Source organism: Lytechinus variegatus, chromosome 7 (assembly GCF_018143015.1).
Source record: "Lytechinus variegatus isolate NC3 chromosome 7, Lvar_3.0, whole genome shotgun sequence".
Taxonomy (NCBI): Eukaryota; Metazoa; Echinodermata; class Echinoidea; order Temnopleuroida; family Toxopneustidae; genus Lytechinus; species Lytechinus variegatus.
In genome coordinates this window covers 6,121,006-6,147,011 of record NC_054746.1, presented here as the reverse complement: position 1 = coordinate 6,147,011, position 26,006 = coordinate 6,121,006, and the positions used below count along the sequence as shown (strand labels likewise).

Sequence of the window (26,006 nt, the reverse complement as noted above, 5' to 3'; positions counted from 1 at the left end):
CTGCCGCATGCATTTACAGATCAATCATATCTTGTATTATATTCAACATGCCAATAATCTTCCTTCAGGATGAACTCGATGTCTTCTTCCGCTTGTGTCAAGGCCACACCCACCAACTGGTTGTGGCAGGTGGCCACGAAGGCCTTGATTGGGGTTCCATCCTAGAAGTAAAGAAGAAGAGAATTGTCTTTATATCACTACTTTTTTTTATTTCAAAGCCCTTAATAAACCAGGGTCCCGTCTTACAAAGAGTTACGATTAATCCAATCAATCGTAACTCTATGGAAATCCATTAGTGTCATTATTCTTTCTACAGGAAAAGTGCAAAATGTCTTTTGTAAACAAAGGAGAATACACCAAATTGTCAAGAAAGCAATGAATTACAGAGATGCCAACTTTTGGAAATCAGAATTAGGGAGGATTTGCAACCGACACCAAATTAGATCTATGTGCGCGTAGCGCACATCTCAATTTCACCCCCACAGGCCAGTATATGAGCGTTGAGCAAAGGGCGAAAAGATAAACAACAGCTGCGCTATTACGTAAGACTTCTCTGCCTGTAGTAGGACCTTCAAAATGAAATTATTGTATTCCATATTTAATCATGTTTTCAAAGGCATATTGTATTCAGTAACCCATTGTTAGTCCATTTTCAATTTCGAACGAAGAAAATCGACCTCGGAATAAGGAAAGTAAGCGAATAAAAATGACGGCATGCTTACAGGGACCGCACTCAGCGCTGCGCATGCATCCATCGTGTGTGGCCCCCTGCTGTGACTGTATATGCCGGGCTGTTGTTTTATCTTCGGACCAACGTCAAGAAACAGGTGTTTTGATACTTAAATTGCTTTCTTGAGGCAGTTACGGCTGGAGAAGAGAATTGATGAGAAGGGGAACTGGGGTATCTCAAATGGAAGTTTTTCGTCATGTTTTCAATGCATAAAATACCAACTTTGAACTAATGATCCAATCTAAATATCTTGATTACTTTATACTTACCTTTCACTATTTCTTCTTTAAGCGCATAGGGACATACTATGCTATGTGTGATGCACTATACAAGAATTGAGCATTATTATTATTATTATTATTATTCATCCAAAGACCCATAGTTGCTTGCCATTCCAAGGACCCATACAAAAAACAGGTGATGCACATTTCCTGTTACCTCATGTAAAGAATGGAATAACATCCCCTCTTTCCTTAACTCATCAAACTCTACATATCAATTCAAGACATTTCTATGAACATACTTCTTTTTCAGATAAGTCATTTCCTTTTAATCTCCTTTGTATATGTATTTGTATTGTAATTATATGTTGATGTTGTTTGTAGACCCTGCGATATACTTGACTATGGAGAGTGTACAAAATGCTGATACTAAGGCTAGGTGTATTTTTTGCTCATGCATAACAAAATATTTCAAGTCTCTTATTTTCACCTCTGCTGTGAAACATGTAGGGAGTAATAACAGAATGGCAGATAGAATAATATTCTTATACACATCTTCTTAGCCATGTCCTTTTTGTGATAGATGTTGAATTACTATGAAAACTGGGAACTGATTTTAATATGAACATCAACTTTTTTATAATTTGATCTTGATAAATTGCTTCTGAATGAGATATATTGATTTCAATCAACTACAACTCGTCAAACTCCTGTTTTATTTTTCATATTTTAATTCCGAGTACGATATACAGATCCTAATCACATGATGCTGATATCAATAAACATGATCTGACATCATGGGAGCTTTTCATAAAGCAAATATTGTTATAAGCTACTGAAATCCTTGCATCTCATTGAGCAAACCAGTAATTGAAAGTCACTTCGTGAAACGCCTCCAGATTTTTACTGTCTTCAACTCTGAAAATCATTTTTTTTTTAAACGTAACAAAGGAGGTGGAGGGGATTCCGAATAGAAGATATTGCGCATAAGAACAGAATGCCTTGAAATTTCTTAAGGGTATTAAAGATAAATGAAAGTAGTTGCAGTAAACACTGATTTCACAAGAAAGTGTGTTAAACCAAGCTTAATTGTCACTATATCAAGGATCTAGATCTGGCACACAGTTACATAAACTGAACTTTGTGAAATCTTGAAATCTATGCTGAAAATGTTCACACTGAAGATCACCAACACAGATAAGTGGGCGTGGGACAGTGTATTATTATTGCTTTGAATGTCGGCCCGACGCTCGACCCAAATCCCGCGTTTATTTGCAAATTTCTCAGCAATTACACAATTTCGTCCAGAATACTTTAGCACATTTGGTGGTCATTTCATTGGATTCTGTACGAACTCATTTTGAAATGGTTACCACAACTGGCATTTATTTTTAATCAACAAGTTCTTCATCAGATATTTACTTCATCTCTCCTGGCTTTGTTGAAGCGATCAAGATCAGCGAGCAGGATCTCCTGATTGTAGATTCCATCCACCAGGGTGGTGACGCCCGGTACGTCAGAGGTACAAGCCGGGCGCACTGCAAAGGACTGGAGCAGCCCCGCCCGATGGAAGAGGTACAGCTCCTGGGGTAGGACACTGGGGCATTTGGGGGTTACACGCTGTGTGAAAACAAAACAACACATCAAGCTTCTTAACTCTTTGCATGCTGAATTAGTTTTTGGGGGATAATAATGACAATTGTTTCCATGTTCGTTTCTTTAATTCAAGATATCCATATTGCACCATTGATGCTTATTATTACGATTATTTAGATGTTATCCAAGAACTATTGCCTACATTAGCTTATCTAATTTGAAGGTAGGGGAGGAAACTAATTATTAATATTGTTGAATTTAATTGTACAAATGTGCAAGATTGCAACATCAGTGGGCAAAGGGTTAACAATGATCTGGAAAGGAAGATCTTCAGGTTATAGTTATTTAGTTAATCATTTTCCTTTTTCAGCATGTATGTGACTCCCCTATCCCATTGCTTGTAGTCGTTATTTTGAACAATTGCTGATTATGCCAAACAAAAGAACAATAATATCCTCAATTTAATGCTCACAACAAAAGATACAAATCAAATATTGACAGAACCATTGCCCGATTTCTTGACATACCATCAGACAATTATAAAGAAATGTCTTCCTAAAGGTGGGGAGTGTTGAGTGATAATAATAATAATAATAATGTGACTTATAAAGCACCAAATCCACTCTGTAGAGTGCTCAAGGCGCATAAAGAGCTAAGAGTTAAATAAAAAAGTTTTTAGAAGATTTTTGACAGTTTCCACAGAGGTCCATTTTGGGGGGATGAAATTTAGACAAGTTTATTGATCAATTTTAGCGATCTGAAGTCAGATGGTCTACATGTTGGCTCAAAAGGTATTGAATAAAACAGGCAACTATGATTTGGTCAACCAAAAGAAAAAAGAAATTGGTGGAATGGGGATGGGTATCATAGTCTTAACACTCACCGCAAAGTTTTGAAGTAGGGGGAATTCTGGGACCAAGTGAGGCAGGGTGAGAACACAGAAGTCTTTATCCGGAAACAGGGAGAATGCCATGGGAAGAAAGTCTTGGGACCTGATGAAAATTTTGAAAGAAAAGATTATTTCATTCAAGTTTCATTTAGTTAAAGGGGAATGAAACCTTTGGAATAAGTAGGCTTTTGTCGAAACAGAAAAATCAAGGAAACAGATCAACGAAGTTTGAGAAAAATCGGACAAACAGTGAGAAAGTTATGAGCATTGAATATTGCAGTCACTAATGCTATGAAGATCCTCCCATTGGCAATGTGACAAGGATGTGTGATGTCACATGTGAACAACTTTCCCTTTGATGGACTATAAAATACCCCAAAATGTCTCTTTTTGCTTTTCCTTATGGTGACACAAACTCTTTATCCATGATGTATTCTGTAAAAATCTGTATTACATGCCCTCCTATAGAAAGAACACACTGATCTACTGATAAATGTGATAAAAGAGGCAATTTAAGTGAAACATGTACTAGAGAAATGGGGGGAGTTGTTCACAGGTGACATCACAGATCTTTGTCGCATTGCCAATTTGAGGATCTCCATAGCATTAGTGATCGCAATATTAAAATGCTCATAAACTTCTCATTATTTGTCCAATCTCTCTCAAACTTTCGTTGATCTGTTTCTTTGATTTTTCTGTTTTTACACAAGCTATTTTGCTCTAAAAGGTTTCATTCTCCTTAAAAGTTGAAAAAAATAAACTAAAGACTCGACATATTCCTAGTACAAATGTAATTATTTAGGTTCTTTGCTATTAACACAGATATTTGTATTACCTGCAACATCACATGCATGTGCACTACTGATATACTACACCCATCTAGCACCACAATTATTTGTATCATAGAAACCTAATTGTCTATTCAACAACAGAAACTAAATGTAGTAGTTTTACAGGTATAACTTCTTTATCATTGATTTGTATAGTTCATATCATTTTATTTCAATTTCTACATTTTTCAATGCATTTGAATTTTTTATATTACTCTCTTTGAGAGTAATATTGTTTGTTAAATTTGTTAAATTTAAAATTTGTTAAGACAGTAAGAAATCTTGGTGTCCTATTTGATGATCACTTTACTATGCAAATTTATATAAAATCTAAATGTCGATCTGCGTCATATGCATTGCATAAGATTGGGAAAATTCGACCTTATGTTGATAGAGATACCTCTGAAAGGATAGTGCATGCTTTTGTCATGTGCCACTTAGACTATTGCAATAGTCTATTGTATGGAGTACCAGACACTCAACTCCAGAAACTTCAGGTCATTCAAAACTTGGCTGCTAGGATTGTTACCAGAAGAAAAAGATATGAATCTGTATCATCTGTGTTAAGATCCTTGCATTGGTTGCCTGTCAGGTCACGTATTAAGTTCAAGATCTTACTACTCTCTTTTCAGTGTTTTCGACAAATGGCTCCATCTTATCTGTCAGAGTTACTTGTAAAATATGAACCTGTTCGAAATCTTAGATCACTTCATAAGGATTTATATAATGTACCGATTGTTAAGACAAAGTTTTATGGTGAACGGGGGTTTGCGCATGCTGAGCTGGAACTATGGAATAGCATCCCACAAAATTTAAGGCAACTTGACACAATTGGGCAATTTAAAACTGCATTGAAAACATATTTATTTAACTGAAAAGAATATTAAAGCATTACCAGCAGCTTACCCTTCATCTTTCTTTTTCTTCTAAAGCGCATTGAGACCTTTGTAAGGTGTAATGCGCTATACAAAAGCTGTTCTATTATTATTATTATTTGACAATCAAGACTTGAAAATTACAACTTTTTCATTCAGTAAATCATTAATGCAAACTATTTTAGGATTATTTCCCATACTTTGAGAGATACATCTTGTATGTTTTAGACAATTCCGATGAAGTCCTACAGACAAAACCTCAAGGACTAAACCGGTTTCTTGCATCGGTCTTTTTTTATTTACTGTATCACACTATATTTATTCTCTACAAACTGAAAGCATCGAGTGCAAGTCATCTCCATATGCATGTTTAATCACCTCATTTCATATCGTTCATCAATACAAAAGAGCTGAATCGAGAAAGCATTGGCTGGTCCACAGTAGGTCGGCTCAAAGCGAGGCTCAGGAAGTGAGGGTTCAGGGGTCACGCTCAGCTCGGACGGAACCGCTTCTTCGGCTATGTCATGATTAGATACTATGGATCCTGACCTCTGGGTTAAGAGAAAGCGACGACAGTAGTCGGTTAAAGAGATCAATTCAGATAATAGATCAATTCTGTGCTGACTTAGAGCAATAACTGACACAGTAGCACAGCCCACACACACACTACTCATCCATTTCCAGAATGCTTCTTTTTTTTTACAATTCTCGGAAAATTGATGAAACTGAAGTCTAATCATTTTCATAGCAGCGGCACACAGTCCAATGGTGTCTTTGCCTTGGGTCTGCATGCTGCATGGGTTCACTTACGTGAAAAGAGTCCATGACCAGAAAATTGTACTGAATTTCGACAATTCAAACCACATAATCTGTGAATTTAGCTTGTTTTTCGTAATCCATTAGCAAGTGGCTTTTTTCTGTATTTCCAGGTCATTTATATGGTCTAGTACCAAAATGTGATGGAAATGATTGCTCTTGTAGGATAAAGTACACGACTCTCCTTAAATAAAAGAGTGGAAAAATATAGTACCTATAGTTAATCCAGTTATTACAAAATTGCTGGAATTATAAAGAAAACATGCTTGTGCTCCCATGGCTTAAAAGACTGGAACGGACAAAAGCAAGACTACAAAACTCCAGTCGCTAGAAGTTCAAATATTTCAGCATTAAATAAGAACCTATCACTTTGTTACTATTTCAGGAGTGGAAGAACAAAAGCAAGCCTACAAAACTCCAGTTTGATAGAAATTCAAATATTTCAGCATTCAAACAAAATCTATCACTTTGTTACTATTTCCAGAGCAAGTACCTACCTTGGAAACTCCTGATTTGACAGATTCCCTATCATCTTTGTCACTCATCACTGATGCAGAGCTGTTTAAAAAAATCAATTCACGAGTTTATCATTTCTTACTTGACTACAAACAAAACAAAGAAATCTGGCAAAATATTCCCCACAGTAGACATTCATTCACTCATTTTTTTTTTCTGGCCAAAAATGTTTAGCTGTAATAGCTTTCAAAACTGGGAATGCTATTGCTCTTATTTTTTGTTGTTAATTTATCTACTCCTTGTATGATACCTTTGTATGTTCTTGTATTTTGTAACAATGTGTTTTCCAGCCACCGGCTGCAAATCATTTATTGCCAATAAACAATTACTAATCTATTCTTTTCTATACCAGTATACTCGCCTTCATTTTTTCCCCTCCGTGATCTATTTCTCTTGAACCACTGATTGTTAATGTACTCATGTAATGTACGGTACTTTTTAGTTTATGGTGCTTCTAAATATTCATTAATATTTAGCGGTACATTTGAAATCGAGCAACAAAAAAATAGGGCTAAAATGAAACATGGGGGCAATAATTGCTGCTAGAAGTTCGTTTCAGTACAAATAGTTCAATGACTACATGTAAAAAAAATATTGACAAGAACAGTATGCTACCTATCTATGAATCCTATCTATTAGAAATGTATCCGGACTCATACATATATTTCAAATCTGAAACTTACCTTTTCATATGGGAATCACTCAGTTTTCTCTCAATATGTAGCTCTGATTCTGTGATACTCCCTGTGAAAACCAAAACACCCCCATAAATATTTCTTACTATCATCCTCTATAAAAAATATTTCATTAATATTTCACAGTAGATTGTCTGAATGAATGATCAATACATTAAGTTGGTGATATTGTAATACGAGAGTATCGATCTTTAATCGAACCGACAGCCCAAGACTATTTACACATTCAAAGGCATATATAAATCTACAGGATTCAAATCATGAATATATACTTATATATATACTTTATTATCCTCTATAAAAACTATTTTATTAATATTTCCCAGTAGATTATCTAAAATATGAGTGATCGATACATTAAGTTGGTGATATTGTAGTACGAGTGCATCAATCTTTAATCGAACCGACAGCCCAAGACTATTTACACATTCAAAGGCATATATAAATCTACAGGATTCAAATCATGAATATATACATAAATATATAATCTTCATATTGAATTTATGGTATGTATTTCAAAAATGTTTTTATTTTCCCTCATTAGCATATGCACTATCATGATCAATTAAAGCTAAATAAAAGAATGACCAATTTTCATGCTCTGTAACATCAACAAACAGAAGTGAGATGATGATGAAGAAAAACTTACCAGTAGCTGTTGGAGGTTTGTTGAGGGGCGTGGCAGCTGGCTTAGGGGTACCCTTCGCTGGTAGAGGGGTACTCTTTGCTGTCACGGGTGTGGCTGTCTTGGCTGGTATGGGAGTAGCTTTTGCCTGCTGGGGGGTCTGAGTAGGGGGTTGGGTTGAGGGAGTGGGCTTGGAACCACTAGAAGGCCTATCTGCTGTTCCTGTATCACCTGTGTTAATGATTCAATATTTTTTATAATTATTTATATGCAGGGTTTTAGAGGTGCAGATATTTTATGACATCTTGCGAGGTTGTTTCAGAGAGACAAAATATTAAAACTCAATTTTAACATGCATGCCTATGAAAACCATCCAATATTGAAAATATTGGACGAAAAAATATTTTGCCTCACCCACAAGATTATCATAGGTTGATAAATGATTGTGCGTATGAAGCTATAGTTACGTCACAATGAAATTGCATTGCGCATTTGTTGCCAGATGTGGTAAAGGAGCGTCAATTTATTGAATTCAAATGTGCTTGCACTATACGCTAGCGCATCTTTACTTTATTACAGAGATGTCTTTTATTAAATGACAATACTCCGGCGCCATGCTCATGATTTACAGGATTGCCATAAATGTGGTTACTAAAAACAATTTTTTTTGCTTGCTTATTTATGTTTAGCTTTTACAAATAAAAGCAATCTGACGAAGAAAATCAAGGTAATGAAACTCATGTTACTCATACAAAAAAGTATATATTACAGGTGAAACTAAAAAGTGCCCATTAAGACTTTTTTTCGGGGGAGGGGCCCCAAACTAAGGGCAAATTTGTCAAAATCAAATTTATAATTACCTTTTTTGATTGACGAAACTGAGCTTGTTCTCGAAAATGGTTTTTCACTCCCTGCTTGGCTGCCAGAAACCATTTCATCGTCAACAGCTGTCTCTTCTGAAGAAAGGAGAAAAGAGCAAGAATTAAATTTTTTAGCAAAACAAGAAGATATCCCTGCCAGTTTTTTTTTCAAAAGAAATGTCCTATCATTTTATGAATTTGTATTCATCTGATCTACAATGAAATAAAAAACTTACATCGGACAGGCCAAGTCTCATGCATTAAGACTCTTGCTCATCTCCTCAAATCTCTTCCTCACGCATGCATCAGAGCCTATTCCCATATACATTTACACACATTGCTTGTGATCCCATGCCAGGTCAGGGAAAATCTCATGCACATTTTCAATATTTTCAATATAAGCCAACTTTCATCATCATTCATTTATTAATATATCTTCCCATCTATTCCTTTATATATCTACTCATCTTGTCGTCTTGTCATCTATCTATCTATCTGTCTGTCTATCTGTCCATCCTATCTATCTTATCTATCCTATCTTATCTATCCTTTCTATCTATCTGTCTGTCTGTCTATCTATCTTATCTATCCATCCATCTTATCTCATAAGATTTTATCTTATCTTATCTTATTGTATCTAATCTATCCATCTATCATTGGTACCTACCTGGTGGGGGAGGTGTTGGAGCCTTGAGGATATCGTCTGGATGTGGTTTCTTCAGACCATGGAATGGACCCAACTCAAAACACGTATTAAGAAGATCAACATCAACATCCGTTGACAGGCTCATGAATCCAACAGCAGTACCTTCATTCTAAACAAATCAAGAATCAAATATAACTGGAATTGAACGAGTATATTATTTGAAAACGTGTGCTAAAAATGGTCAATGTCAATATCATAAACATAGGCAAGTTTTATATGCTATAATTTCTGAAATAAAAAAAGAAAAATGATAATAATAGGCATTTGTATAGTATCATCTATCTAGTTATAATCATATATATTTATAAACTTTTTTTGTCACCCTGCTCGAGCTGCCGTAGCAGAGCATTCAAGGAATTTAATCCTGTCTGGTACTCATTCATCTCACCTGGGTTGAGTGCTGCACAATGGCAGTAAATTTCTTGCTGGAGGAAAGTATGCAATGGCTAGGATTTGAACCCACAACCCTCTAATTGAAAGACAAGATTCAAAACCACTAGACCATGAACGCCATGATGCCCTAACTATGAAACAATACAATCATTTAACCTAGCCTATAGGAAATGAAAGTTTCTCTTACAAAGCAATTATCTTCAAGTCAAAGGGAATGTATACCAGTAAGTAAAAGAGCCATTCAAATATTTTTTGGGGGGGAATATGAAAATGGGATAAATGTATACCTCTACAATAATTGCTTGGTTATTCTCATCTTGAGATTCTATTAATTCAGCCAAGAAATAGCTTCCATAGGTCGTATTCAGCATATCACTCTGACGGTTGAAGATTGGCGTCAAGTCATCATGGTCTTCAACTCTGAAATAATATGAAAAAGAGATAGACAGCTTTGTCACAATGCTAGTTCTTACAAACTGGCCATCAAGCTATGCAAAGTATGTAGAAACATGACATAAAAGGGATTAAAATTACAATGATGCTAAAATAAAGAGATTGATGTAATTACTGACAGAGATGCAACATGTAATTTGTTGACATAGAATGAAATATTATAACATACAATTCAACATTCAGATGCTCAAATGAGACTGATCATAATCTACTCATCTTTAATAGAACAATCAAAATGAACTTCTGAAGTCTCAATCAGTCTCAACATGGCTATAAGGTGAAGTGCACCCTGGCTCCTTTTTCCCACCACATTCACTTCAGTTTCTTTACTTTAAAAATCTTAAAGAGGTATTAAAAACAGGGGCAATATCACAACTGAACTGACTAAAGTTTTTGATTAAAATATGGGTGGAAGCTTACTACCAATGTAGCAGAGTTTCAAATTGAGGTCATATAGAATGCTATTTCTTCAATGTAAAACTTAACAGATTCTCATTCTTCACTTCTCCTCTCATCTTTTGAGAATGCATTAGTTGGGTAAATGAAATATACTTTTTCATGAAAAGTGGTACATGTATATTTCTTTTAAATCCAAGTTGAAAAACTTTCTTTTCAACCATCGGACATCTTAATTTAATTTATCCCATCATATTTCCTAATTATTATATGTTTATTTTATCAGTATAAGTCTTGAATTTTTTATTTTACTGTCCATAGGGACTGCCTCGACAGAACATTTGCTTTGTTCTTTTGCAGTTTCCCATTTCATGTTCATTTTTATACATGTACTGTAATTATCCTTATACAATCTTAGCCCTTTTAAAAAATCTTTCTTGCATCTTGCTATGTGTCTTTGTTTCCTTGTTTCTTTTATGTTTTTTTGATGTTTTTTGTATGTTCAATGTATTTTAATGGACGTGAATAAACAAATGAATGAAAAATTACCTTGCTTTTCTTACAAAGAGCTCTGGACAGTGATCATGTCGATGGCAAACATAGACGGTGTATCCCTCCAGGGGTTTGTTCTCATCCTTGAGGACCATAGGACTGAAGTTATCTCCCAAAGCAGACTCTGGAGCTACACCAGAAGGCAACACTACATACAGGAAGTGGATGTCCGGCACTGCATTGAATACAGTCCTGGAGCAATACACAGGCATGTATAGTCAACAAAGTAATGAAACTTAAAGGACAAATCCATTCCAACAAAAAGTTGATTTGAATAAAAAGAGAAAAATCCAACAAGAGTAACACTGAAAATTTCATCAAAATCGAATGTAAAATAGGAGAGTTCTGACATTTTAAAGTTTCGCTTAATTTCACATAACATATGCACATCCTGTATTTAATGGCTTTGCTGGAAAAATGAAAGTTCATGAATAATAGGGTTTCATCATACATCTATTCTCTATAATAATGATGATGATAATGATAATAATAATAATAATTAATAACAATAATAATAGGCATTTGAATTGTGCCAGCTATCTACAAATAACATGTTCCGAGGTGCATTATGTATCATTATTATTATTACCCCAGCTTTGCATTCACCTCACATGGGTTGAGTGCAGCAAAATGAGGGAAGATTTCTTGCTGAAGAGAAAACACGCCTTGGGATTTGAACCCACGTCCCTCTGATTGAAAGACGAGATTCGTAACCACTAGACAACAACGCCCCCACACCTTCCATTCTTTCACTACAGCTCCTTCATTTACATGCATTCTTCATTAAATGATAGGAGGAAGTATCATACCCCTTTCATAAACCCAATTACTATGAATTAGGCGGCTAATAGCAGCATAATTTGGTCATAAAATTGGAGGAGGACAAGAGTTATCCGCATTACTCTGATGCTGCTATTATCCGCATAATAGCGGCATCGGGATAAGATTTTGAGTTTATGAACGCATTTCCAAATAATGCGGATAATTGCCATGGTGCGGTCACAAGGTCACCCTTTTCCAACACAACCGCATCGGAGGGGGCGTGTCCAGTTGTCATGGCGATTATCCGCCTTTTTCAGGACGGGCGCTCGTAAAAATAATGCGGCTTATTTTCGGAGTTTATGAACGCAATTTTTATTGAATTATCCGCATTACTCTTAGGCGGCTAATTGGAGGATAGGTTTATGAAAAGGGTATTAGGTAATGTATCAGAAAAAAATTCAAGTGAAAAGAATACTGATATAAATCAAAACTCTTTTAAGGTGAAACAGATGTCCACATAATTTGGAAAATGCTAGCTTAAACAAGTTAACATATCCTCAATAACAAGTATACAAGAGAGGCTAAAATGCTTTGAATTGATGAACTTACCTAATGATCTCTTTAGCACTCCCATGGGCAAATGCAGGTTTGGCCACAAAGTAGTGTAGAAACAGTGTGTTCAAGGGCTGTGAACAAAATAACATGCACATTTCCCTAATGAAGTATCATCATGTCTTGCAAATAACTGGACATATTTCACATTCAACTTGAAAAAAAAAGGATTATTGGCAAATGACTTGAAACATAATGCTTCTGTTACCCACTGGCACAGTGGCACTTGGACATTTCAAGAATATGATCATCCGATCATCAATTTAAAGCACATACACATTCCCAAATTTATATACAAATATGTAAGAACTACGAATAATTGTTAAATGTAGGAGCTTTGAGGGTGATGGCAAGGAACCGAGATCTGGGATTCCTAAGCGGATATTCATTCTTTCATTAGTTACGAAAAAATACTTTGACAAGCGCCACGATGTTTGGTATCGTATTACACAGGAATTTATCTTATTGCTCAATAATACCTATCCGTACTTAATACTTTTCGGGAGAACTATTTTCTCCTAACCAATTTGATCTTCGTTCTATCATCTCATCTCTTAAATTTCTTATTGTTACGTAACAAGAAATGTTATTGCGCAATATTTACTATTACGTAACAATTAGATACATGTAATTACAAACAAGCGTTACTAAATTTGTTTCTGTGAAGGGCGCGCATCCTCAGCCAGTCATCATAGCAACATCTGTCTGAGGATCCGCTCTCTGATTAATACCACACATTGTATATACTCCTGAAGAAGGAGGGCCGTCGAAAATTTGAGTAAAGAATAAAAACTTTATTGGCAATGAAAGCATTATCTTCAGCATATTTTGTTTTATATATATATATATATATATATATATATATATATATATATATATATATGTATATATATATATATATATATATATGATGCATACATCCTACGTAAGGGGGAAGTCTATGAATGGGTTTATTCCATTATAATACACATTTAGACGTTAAGTCAAAGGTAGAGGGCGTTAAGGCGCATTTCGAACATTGAAAGACAAAAAAAAAAATTGCTTTAAATGCAGATGTAGATATATATATATTAATAAACGGTTTCATTTCTTTGATTGAGAAAGAATGGATATCCATCATTCACATCATCATCAAAATATGTACATGTATATAACTATAAGCTTACACAAACCAAACAGTGAAGCAATTTCTTTGTGAGATAAATTTGCTTGAAGTTGGCACTAGAATGAGATTAAACAGATGCTTAATGAACCATTTCACACACCAGGAAATTTTTATGTTATTTTGGCGCTACTTTTTTTTTTTTTTTTTCTAATTCTGCAACCTTAGATAAGCTTTAATATTGCAATGAATGGAGACTTCCAAGGCTCCTTTCGGAGTTTCCAGGTGGGTGTTTCATAAAGCTGTTCGTAAGTTATGAGCGACTTTAAGAATGACTGGTGATCCTTTCTTGAAGTAAATGGGATTGAATTGGCGATGATTTAGCACGTAAGATGGGTTCACCAGTCGCTCTTAACGTACAAACGGCTATATGAAACGGCCCCCGGGCCTCTTTTGAGCTTTTCGGTAAAAAAAAACGCCTCAAACCCCAGTGTTTTAACGTACACCACGTGTGAAGAACTTACTGTGCATGCTTCTGTATCGTAGTATGTGTTGAGCCATTGTTGCCATTCGCCTTGATCTACAGAATCCACATTAGGATAGTCAAAGAATGCAGCATGGGCAAGGATATCTTCTCGTTCATTGTTGAGGGTCACTGCCAAGACTGCTTTTTCACTGTATGTGAAGCAAAAATGTAATGTGAAATGAAAATGTAAGAGTAAATGAAAAAGTATAATTCCTGTCTGAAAGCTTTAAAATATAATGAGATATGTGCATGCAAGTTGCGTTTATGAATTCAAATGTATATAAAATTGTATTTTGTTCAATTTTCTCTCAAATTATTCCCAATCTTTTCAAGGCCGTGATATTTACACCATATTTTCTCATTTCTTTTATTTTGATGGACTTCATGTACCGGTACATGCACAAGAAAACACATTAAAAGCTTGGTCTGTTGAAGACTATTCTGGAGCAATAAACCAGTGAGCGCAATGATGATATTTTACTGTATATAATAGGTAGTAAACAGAAAATTGTCTTTCTGTAGAAATTCTTTATCGACATTGACATTCTCAGCCTTCTCCCATCAAGGCTATCAGTTTCAATATTGATATTAATTCCCAAGAAAAGCAGTGACTGATGATATTTCTTAGTTATTGTGTGTGCCTGTGTGGCTTCTAGTAAAACCCAATGCATTGTAATAAAGCTTTATTCCTTGTAGCACTTTAAGTGTCAGCACCTTGGAAGAAAGTAAACATACATGTAAACCCACCGATCGAAACTGAATGAACAAAATAAAAAATTAACTGAAATTATTTGACAAGAATAAACAATACGTGATATGCACTATACAAAAACATAAATCATTATTGCTATTATTTTTAATATTACATTCATAAATATGAAATGCTTACATGATATTCACAACATCCACCAATCCAAACTGTGGCTGAGTTGATTTGGTAACCAGCTTCAGGATATTTGGAGCATCAAGTGATTCTGTTCGTCTAGCATTGATCACTTCGGTCGGTCCATCTGCTGACTGGACAACAGTAGCCATTTTTACTTTTTCCTGCAAGACTAAAGAGATTTAGATTGATTACCAGTTTTTGGTTTAAAATCATTTTTTTTGCATATAAATTATTATTATTATTTGGAAAATTCTGGATCCGCCCATCGTGAATTGATGGATGCCAATAATTTGCTATTGTTAGGGTGGGCACCAGATTTGTGCTGCAGACACGTGTCAAAAAAGTCAATAGGTGAATTTGCCTCAAATTTTCATCCTATATTTTGAGTGAACAATGTAGATATATGTAGCAACATCTTCACATTTCCTGACAGCCAAGTTGATTATCTATCGATGCGACATGTTTCCATGGCTCCTCACAGAGGCTCAAACAGTCTAGGTCAGCATAAAGACTTAAAAATGCATATTTTCAGCCACTAGCCCACACAGAAGGATGAGAGGTCAGTTGTCCGGACAATTTTGAAGCCTTCTTTTTTGTCTTTGGATGACACTGAAAATATGAATTCAATAGTTGTAAACATCTTCTATTTTGTTTTTTATAATATTTCCTAACATTTTGTACTAAAAATTGATGAAACTTTGCTTGTAAATTTTTCCAAATTACTTTCTAAATTTGATCGTCCGGACACACAAATGGGTAAATAGCCTGTGGGGATGGGCCAAAATGCTGTAGTCTATCTATGCTTTACTTCCAGACATTTTATTGAGCATTTAAGCCTAAACTTCCACTCTTTACAGGGACCTGGGAAGCGGGGGTGCTGGGGGTGCTGAAGCACCCCCAGAAATTTTCCTGGGGGTGCTGCGTGTATTATTTTCCATAGGCAGCACCCCCACGAAATCAGGTTCCCCCTGTATGTTTTTTAATATGTCATAATGTACATAATTATCACATCCAAAAATGCAAATCATTTACATAGTCTTTCACATATTCCAATAACAATCGCTCCTATCATGCCAAAAACGCGACTCAATCAAGCTCCGGCACCCCGATACAGACGTGGTCGCGTGCGATACGTAGGCCTATAACCATAGTTTACACACTACTCGATAGCAGGGAGAGACACATGGGTGTGGCTGGACTTGAAACTTCCCGGTTTTATGTCGAATTAACGTGTTTGAGCGCCCGAACCATTGGCGGCAGAAGCAAAAAAATTTTGGGGGTGTCTACCTGAAATTTTGGGATGGACACATGTAAAAAATTGGACAAGTGCCCCAAAAAATTTAGGGGGGACCGTCCCCCCACCTAAAATTTAGGGGGGACACGTCCCCCCCGCTCGCCGCCTATGGCCCGAACGCCCGTGTTTTGTATAAACAATACAAGTCAGACATAGAAATCAAATTTCATAGTCTTTTTCAACCTGCTCCCATGGTCCTGAGAAGCGGGGGTGCAGGGGGCATGGGGGGTGTGCTGGGGGTGAAGCACCCCCAAATTTGGGGGTGCTGTATGTCATTTTCCATAGGCAGCACCTCCTGGAAAGCTAGTGGTAGGTATGATAAATGACGGAAATATAATGAAAATGGACAAATACATGTATGAATACATGTATTATTTCGATTGTGAAGTGATGTATTTTTCTCCATAATGAAAGACCAAAAATAGAAGGGTACATTTGATATTGTGTCCCCCTGTCCCCTCTGGGATTTCCGCCCATGTGGGTTGAAGATGTCACATTCCCACTATCCTGTTTCTTGTGTCATTACATGGAATCAACACTGTTTCATTTTTTTTCAAACCAGTGTGAATGATATGTCTCCCTTATAATGAAATAAGTTGCAGCAAAGAATATCTAATTGACTAGATCAGTTGTCAAATCAACTGCTTTTGGTTCTCGAAGGGAAAATATTGAATAAACCTAATTCTATATAATGAAATACAGAAGAACAAGTGGGGATATGACATCATCAGTTTGCTCATTGGATATTAATGAAGACATGCTTAAAACTGTTTCACCTGAATAATGCTAATCTTTAAAATGCAATAACTTTGATTTCCTTGTCAGATTTTGATCAAATCTTTATTCTTATCAATTCATCAATTGTGTATAGTTATATACTACCTATTCTGTTCATGCAGTGGCGTAACAACGGGGGGGGGGGGGTGTCGGCTGACCAAAAAAAATGGGGAAAAGGAGAAAAAGAGGGAGAAAGGAAGAGGAACGTAGTGGGAAAGAAGAAATTATCATTCATTATAATGGTATATTACATTATAATCATGTTATGTTATATTACATAGGAAACATTTTAATCATAACTTTATGAAACATAATTTGCTCAGGGCCTATGTTGTCATTGTTCCTGGTGCTCGCATTGTCTGTTTAGACAGATATACATAAACCTGTTGTACGAAAAACTCCTGTTTCAAGTGCAATATACACCAAATATATTATTGTTTTATGTAGTGACATATGCTTCTTTTTTAATGACTACTTAAAATGATTACCCCATGTTAAGGTCTTGACATTAAACATTTCCTGTCTGTGATTACGTTCGTATCAGTGTATTGTTGAGATAAGTCTGCTCTCCGTGAATTCCTAAATCAGTCCTTAAAATGTCCCTTTTTGATCTGAATATCAAAAATTTTGAGCTCGCGCTTCGCGCTCGCATCATTTGGTTAGGGAAATTTATTTATGATTACAATGACTACAAGTGCTTCCTTAAAATGTCTCCATTAGGTAAGTATACCTGTCAATTGAGCGCGCTTCGCGCGCTTACTAAGTGACTCAAAATTTTTGCTGGTGCCCCCCCCCAATGCCGTGACCCAAGGTACGCCACTGTGTTCATGATTAGAAAAGTGCTTAAGATGTCCTGTTTTTAGGTTTGAAATCCCACTTTATTTCAGCTCGCACTTCGCGCTCGCATCAATACCTATCCTCTTCATGATTAGAAAAGTGCTTAGAATGTCTCGTTTTTGGTCTGAAATCTCAATTTTGTTTCCGCTCGCATCAATTGTATAGATATTTACCTATCCTCTACATGATTAGAAAAGTGCTTAGAAATTATTTTTTTGTTCTGAAATCTCAATTTTTATCCTCTTCATGATTAGAAAAGTGCTTAGAATTTTTTTTTTGTTCTGAAATCTCAATTTTGTTTCCTCTCGCGCTTCACGCTCTCATCAATTGTATAGTTATATTCCTATCCTCCTAATGATTAGGAAAGTGCTTAGAATGTCTCTTTTTTGGTAAGATATCTCAATTTTGTTTCCGCTCGCGCTTCGCATCAATTGTATAGTTGTATACCTATCCTGTTCATCATTAGAAACGTGCTTAAGATGTCCTTTTATACGTCTGAAATCTCATTTTTATTTCTGCTCGCGCTTCGCGCTCGCATCAGTTGTATAGTCATATACCTATCCTCTTCATAATTAGAAAAGTGCTTAGAATGTCTCGGGGTTTTTGTCTGAAATCTCAATTTTGTTTCCGCTTGTGCTTCGCGCTCAAATGAAATGTATAGTTATATACCTATCCTGATCATGATTACAAAATGTGCTTAAAATGTCCAGTATTTATGTCGGAATGTCAAAAAATTTTCAGCTCGCGCTTCGCGCTCGCATTATTTGATTGTTGATATATGTATCGTCTTAATCGGTAACTGCAAACAGTCCTTATAACACGTCTCTTTCGATCAGGCCAGAGCGTATATGAAAAATATCTGCTCGCGCTGATCACGTTCACAGTTATTATTTGTTACATACGCATCTTGTTCAGGACCACAAAAATTGCTCAAGATTTTCAATTTTCAGGACAAAATACATAAATCCCCCCCAAAAAAAAGCTCGCGCTTCGCGCTCGAGTTCTCTAATTGTATATCTATGTTCTTTTATTATTAGAAAGCTAAGAAGTCACTGTGTTTGTCATATACGCAGTTGAGTATATGCACATAGTAACTGCGCTATATAAATGGTCATATTATTATATTATTATTATTCAATCTATCTATCTATCTATAGATATATATATATATATATACATATATATATGTATGTGTGTGTATGTGTGGGTGTGGGTGTGTGTAATTATGGAAAACTCAATTGTGCCCCCCACCGTTGAAGAGAGCTTTCAGCACCCCCACTGAAAAAATCGTTCCCAGGTCCGACTCTTTAGGAAATTTTATGGTAAGTTTTGAGCAATGTCTGACAAAATTCTAATAAAGAATATATTAAGATAATGCTTTATAGTAGTAGAAATGCCATTTCGTTTTTTCATTGTCCTACCTAGACCAAAAAAGCTTCGGTCTCTATTATGTTGGTTGTTCAGCTGAACTCAGATCCATTGGCTTCACTCACCAAATACAGAGACCAAAGTTCTAGCACAATCTGTACCGGGGACTCAATAGCCATATGTTTATGTACAAAGTTCGGATAAAATTGCGAAGTGAACTTGCGCGACAGCCGAGGTAAGTCACTGTTTTTGTTCCTTTTAACTTAATTTTTCCGTGTTTTGGCAATTAATGCCAAGAGGGAATATTAATTTGCATTTTGGTCGCATTAATTTTCAAAAGTTTGATACATTAAAGACAAAAATTGAAGAGCCCCGACGCCCGGGGGCACTCGCCGCGGGCGAGACAAAAAACGGGGGCCTTGGAGCAGGCTTTTTGTAATAAGGAGGGTCCTCGGAACGGGCTTCGGAACGACAAATGTTTGTGAAAACGGGGGTGCTTGGAACGGATCGCCAGCGTGTGAGTGCATATGCATCCCTAAGGAACGGTCACGCGTGCATGACACAGCTAGCGCGGCCTCCGCAGCTCATTGTAGCAGATCGATGCGATCGGAGCAGCGTAATGAAAAATATGCGAAGCCTTGGAGCGGATTTCTCTCTTCTTTTTTTCTCGATAAGAAGAAAATGCTATGCCATGAAGCGGCTTTCTTTGTTCTTTTTCTCAACAAGACAAAAATGCTATGCCTTGGAACGGAAATTTGAGTGTATAAATGGGGGTCCCCTCCGCGGCACATACCCAATATACATTATTTATATACTGCGTGCCCCCCCCCCCCCGGGCCCCGACAGGGGGATTTTGCATTGTAAGTCCCCTTAACTCTTTAAGCGCCATTGGCAGCTATTTGTGCCCATAGGCCACTTATGCCGGTGGCAGCTATTTGTGACAAAGTAACTTTTTTTGTTTAACCAATTTTACAGCCAGAAAATCAACACCATATTCTGTGTTTTTTATGTTGTTATACTGGCAAGAAATTCACAATTCATTTTATCATATAAAAAATAGTGGTTTACATAGACATTTTTTGAGTAAAATTGTATTTTTGCATCATTATTTTGAAGAGTTGATTTTGGATATTGCCGCGATCTGAATCAAGATTTCCCCTATAGAAACATGTGATATAACGGTTGTGTGTAGCAATACACGTACTTCTATGGCAGAGCAAAGGCGAGTGTGCGAAGTCATTCAGCTCAGAATTGACCAATGACAGAGCGGTACTATGTTCCTCACCCAGCACTACTCGCCCATTCGCTATTGTTACATGAATATTCATGAGGTATCGATCGGGTCTTTTGCAGGCCGGTATGGTAGTATTCTTGTGTCAAGGCTTTTTTGTGCCTGCAAATGTGCACGGTTTGGGGGAGATTTTTATTTTGTATTTTTTTTTGGGGGGGAGGTTTTATACTTTGTTTTTTGCATTCTCACAAAATTGTTCTCGTTATGAATATATGAGTAAAGAAGGCTGTCATCCAACTCTTGTCGCACTGCAATCATCACACTCATTGTTTATTTATTAATTTATTATTGTTATTATTATTATCATTATTAGTATGACTATTATCATTATCATAATTATATTATTGTTATTTTAATTATTATTATCATTTTCGATATTTTTCTCCTTCACCTTATTCTTATTATAATTTTATAATTAAAGGGATGGTCCGGGCTGAAAGTTTTATAGTTTTATAAATAGGGCAGGATTCACTGAGCAAATTACCGAAAAATTCATAAAAACTGGATAACAAATAACAAAGTTATTGAATTTTAAAAGTCAATGCGGCAAGGGCGAAATAAAATGTATGATGTGTGTGATCTTTTATTTACAAAACTCTGTGAATTTCATGCATTTTCCGCAATGCGTTTTTTTTTCATTCTTCCTCATTTGTTTTATTAGCGAGAAATAATTAATATTAATCAATGTATCATTTCTTCCGATGATCCGCTTTCTTTTGATTTTCCCTTTTTGCCAGCAAAAGGATGATGGGTAAATACCCCTACACGCTGAGCTCATATGTCAAATCTGATATCATATACTACTAAATGAAAAAAAAATAATATATCAAGCAAATTTGATAATTGAAAATGTTAAATGTACTAACATATCGAGTATGTTTATTGTGCATGAGTCCTACCGCATGAATAAAATATTGACAATGCACGTTATAAAGAAGTTTATTGGTGTCATTTATATATAATGTGAACAGCAAATGATGTCCATTTCATTTTTTTCAGGAAAGGGGAAGTCAAATTAATCCTTACCAGATTAATATTTTCAATGACGGGGTAATTATCGATATCACAAATAAGAGGTGTAGTAAATATAATTTCTGATATTGTCGAAAGCAATATCTTACTTTTCCGATAGATGATCCATTACAAACATATTACTTGAATAAACAAAGGTTTAACAAATTATAAAGATCTAAATTTCTACAAATTGTTAGTAATTGCTACCTTCACACCCCATCGCTTCGTTATTTCTTTTTCCGCTTTTATCTTTCAATTTTCTGTATGTTTGATTTGTCAAGAATTACATGTATATAGCTTTTTTATACATGTCTTCAATCTTAAATTTCATCTTTATCCTTTATTTCTAAATATGCAAAGTAGGCTACAGCTATAAGTTGATTTATTTATTTTAAACTATTTGTTTTCTTTATGCTTTTGATAAGTGGAAGTAACGCTGCCAGTGTTTGTGCTGGTGGTCGTGGTGGTGGAGGTGTGCTGTTTCCCCCTTGATTTCTTGTTATCATTCTCGACATTATCCATGGCATAGTTTTTTTTGCATACTTACCATCATCCCTATCGTCATCATCATCAGTTAGATTACAGGAAATTTGACGCATATTGTTGATGCAACATGTCTTAAAGTCGAAACAAATATTTTAATAAAAATTATGTATTTTAATGGCAATAAGTCAATGGAAGGTGTTGGGGAAAGAGACAGAGGAATTTTAATCTTGATCTCAACGGAGAGAAAAGCTATTGTTCGTATCGGAACCTTTGAAAGTATTCAATTGTCAAATCAAAAGACGCGCGCGTGGCCCGATTTCTATAAACATCCTGTGCTAAATTGCTTTCCTCGATAATAGGTCAGGAGGGAGCGCGGATTAGACATTCCTCATGAAAGGGAGTCAGGGCATCTATTGTTTATGACTTGGTGGAATGAACAATAAAATGTAGTCGCTATCAGACAGGTTGCTACTTTGGTCGAACATTATTCTTTTTAATGCCGAACAGATATAATGAATATTTCACCCCCATCATGAAATGTCCACAGAGTGAATTTTACCTGTTATATCTATCGTTCTTTCACTGTTCAGCTACGATTTTATATCAAATAGTGATCCCATTGGGTTTCCTGGCATGTCGACGAAGACCGTTGCCTTTTTTCAAACCGCTTGCTATGTATGCTCGCTCGCTGAATGAAATGAAGCCTATAGTTTGATAATAATCAATTATTCAAAGGCAAAATATGCAATGAGGCCCTTTTCTTGTCTCAGATTGTCATTATATTTTCATATTTATATTGCATTATATTTTCCACAAGAAAAAGAATATCCAGCATCTATTGTCCATTTCTTGGCATGTACGAGATGCATAGTTGGCTTAGATTAATATCCTTTCATAGATGAGGCTACAAAGATCAGATATGATCATATTTGAAAATATTTTTTCCAGAAATCTTTATATCCTCTCTATACAACTCATCTTTATTTCATAACAAAATATACAATTTACCCAGGTCCTTTGCCGGAAATAGTGGGGCAAAGTCCGCTTCACTGGCAATATGCAGGAATTTGGAGTGTATATATACATACATATATATATTATATATATATATATATGTATATATATATAAATAAACATATAGGTACATTGATATAAAACAAACACATAATGAGCTACGTGCAGTACATAAGAAATCGTAGTATGGGGAGATGTGTAACTATAAAAGGAATGAATTATGTGGACAGATGTCACGGGAAGAGAAAGTAAAATAAAAGTGAAAAAAAAACCCGAGATGAAAAAGAAAGGAGAGAGAGTCCAGAGATTACGAGAGATGGATGGATAGATAGATAGAGAGAGATGTGAGATCAATTACGTAATAATGATAATGTATGAATATTATGCTAGAATTATGTTTTGTAATAAATACATTTAATTTTGTATTCAACCTGGGTCATCACAAAAAAGGGCTAAAATCAACATAAACATTTCCATCTGACCTCACATTTTTTTTTAGGCGGGGGTTCAGACCAGAAATACAGAACAAATAGGTTTATTTTCATGTTGAAAATTTGTATTGATTTTTAGTTTGTAACTGATCTGCATTTCCTCTTCTTGATTCACGAAAAAAATATCTAGTTCTGTGTACTTTGCCAAGAACGCTCACATTATTTTGTGGGATTTTACACCCCAAACCTGTTATACCCCTTTCATAAACCTAATTATGCGGCTAATTATATAGCAGCATAATTTGGTCGTAAAATCGGAAGAGGACCAGAGTTATCCACATTATTTTTATGCTGCAATTATCGGCATAATAGCAGCATCGGGACCAGATTTTGACTTTATGAACGCATTTCGAAACTAAGGCGGGTAATTGCCATGGAGCGATCACAAGGTCACCCTTTTCAAACGCAACCGCATCCGGGGGGGGTGCGGTTTCCATGACGATTATCCTCCTTTTTCAGGACGGGCGCTCGTAAAAATAATGCGGATTATTTTCGGAGTTTATGAACGCAATTTTTATTGAATTATCCGCATAGGTTTATGAAAGGGGTATTAGTGTATTGAATCTGTCCGATCCCTCTTTATATTTAAATACATCATCTTTAGTTTTCTATATTTTGTCTCCTTGTGACTGGCAATAACTTTGTTACAGTACGAAAGCCCGTATGTACGACGAATAGACCCTGACAAAATATGACCAAACTTTACACTGATTCATGATAGCTCTATGATCGAACAATAGTTGACTGGGTCGCAAATGTTTGTTGGCGACACTGGAGAGAAATCGCCTACATTATCCAAAACAGTATATAGTTGAGTACATCGCACACCACAAATCGTATCCAGGTTACGATTTTTCAAAAGCATGTTTTGCATTACGACAATATTGACAAGAATTGAAATGACATAAAAAATTACTCTGCACTAATAATTTTGTTGCGGAATACCGCGCATTCTAAAAAAATTACCGGGTCTTGTTTTGAAGACTACACGAATGTAAGGATACGGTCGGCTGCACTGTGAAGATACATGGCTCTAATATATTGTTGTGTGTGTTTGCGTGGGGATCGCAGCTGTGCTGTGATTGGTCACTTGATCGACAACAATGCCCTTTTTTGGAAAAGGACGGTTTCAATTGTGTGTGTATAAACCCTCTCGTATTTCAGAGGAAATAACTTGAATAGCAAAATAGTATTTCATTCAAAAGATCATTATTTTTCATATTTGTGTTTGTTCAGTTACATCAACAGATACGTCATTTGAAAGGTTAAACATTGAACTTTCATTTTATATTCTTAATTTCTTGGTATCTCTAAAATTCCTTGGGTTATTTACTCTTTGAAATGTTCATGAAATCATAATTTTCTAGGTTTTACTTATTGAAAAAAACGATGTAAAATATTTCATCTTTTCTCAATTTTTCCAAACGCAAATTTGAAAGGTCATAACATGATCATAAAGTCCGTGAACCATGCATCATTTCATGTGCAGAAGTTTTCATTATACAACCTACGGGTAAAGAGTTATTACCGTTTTAAAATCAGTCTTTGCTTACGTTTCGGTCAATTTAGGATTCCTCGAATATCCCTGGCACTAGAGGGGTATTGGACCTGGCAGAGTAAGAGTTAAGGTGGCTGCATATAGCGAGCCGTCTGTGTATGAGGAGAAATTAAAAAAATAAAAAATAAATTTAAAAAACTCCTCGAAACAGACGGCTGCCAGCCGTTTCTGAGTGTTTGATATGATTGAATTCATGAAAAAAAAGTGCTCGGTAATACGATCCACCATAATTGTTGGGGGATTTTAACTAAGAAGAGAAGGCCAACTTTTTTATTTTATTCTCAACATTTTAACAGGTCTAGACCTAAACTAATTATCTTATCTGGTTTCAGTGATCTTGACTTAGTTGAGCTGCGGCCTTCTAACGAGTAACGTTAAAGTTGGATGTCGCTCGACACGGGCCTGACGGGCACTCAGAATCAGTCTCTGGGGTCGGGGCTCTCCGACTCTGTCGCTCTTCTCTCGTGAGCAGTCGACGCGACGTAATTCAAACATTCCACTCTTATCACTATCACACGGTTTTTATTCACATTTAATATTCTAAATCACGCATACACAAACAGAAATCAACGCATAATGCCATAATATTGAATTCATTATATGAAATAACATACGCACCCTTAAATTTGTACAAAATTGTGTTAGATCCGTGAGTTCTAAAAAAAAATTAAAGGGTTAGCGGCGGTAGCTCTATGGCAACAAAACTTTCAATCATGTGACTAAAAAAGTACAATTAAATATTTAAAAAATGATAAAATATTGTATAAAAAATAAATTTAATCTTTTTAAATATTTTTATGGCAACAATTTAGTGATTATCAATGCATGTAAGAGT

At 35.7% G+C, this 26,006-nt stretch overlaps 1 protein-coding gene across 2 annotated transcripts in view; it reads right to left on the bottom strand.

Annotated features, from left to right (window-relative positions):
* The window catches only part of LOC121418301 (cilia- and flagella-associated protein 61-like), a 49,713-nt gene extending 23,842 nt beyond the window's left edge, over positions 1–25,871 (bottom strand). The window contains exons 1-14 of one of the 2 annotated variants that reach the window (XM_041612085.1): positions 25,790–25,871; positions 15,045–15,210; positions 14,154–14,304; positions 12,525–12,601; positions 11,151–11,345; positions 10,040–10,172; positions 9,321–9,468; positions 8,654–8,749; positions 7,818–8,024; positions 7,157–7,217; positions 6,455–6,515; positions 5,520–5,692; positions 3,431–3,539; positions 2,374–2,571 (exon numbers count right to left, since the gene is read on the bottom strand). In XM_041612085.1, the coding sequence (XP_041468019.1) occupies positions 2,374–2,571; positions 3,431–3,539; positions 5,520–5,692; positions 6,455–6,515; positions 7,157–7,217; positions 7,818–8,024; positions 8,654–8,749; positions 9,321–9,468; positions 10,040–10,172; positions 11,151–11,345; positions 12,525–12,601; positions 14,154–14,304; positions 15,045–15,190 (1,755 nt within the window). In that variant the 5' untranslated portion in view covers positions 15,191–15,210; positions 25,790–25,871. The remainder of the gene's footprint in view (positions 1–2,373; positions 2,572–3,430; positions 3,540–5,519; positions 5,693–6,454; positions 6,516–7,156; positions 7,218–7,817; positions 8,025–8,653; positions 8,750–9,320; positions 9,469–10,039; positions 10,173–11,150; positions 11,346–12,524; positions 12,602–14,153; positions 14,305–15,044; positions 15,211–25,789) is intronic. The other variant, XM_041612086.1, reaches the window with a different exon arrangement.
* Between the last annotated feature and the right edge of the window lie 135 nt (positions 25,872–26,006).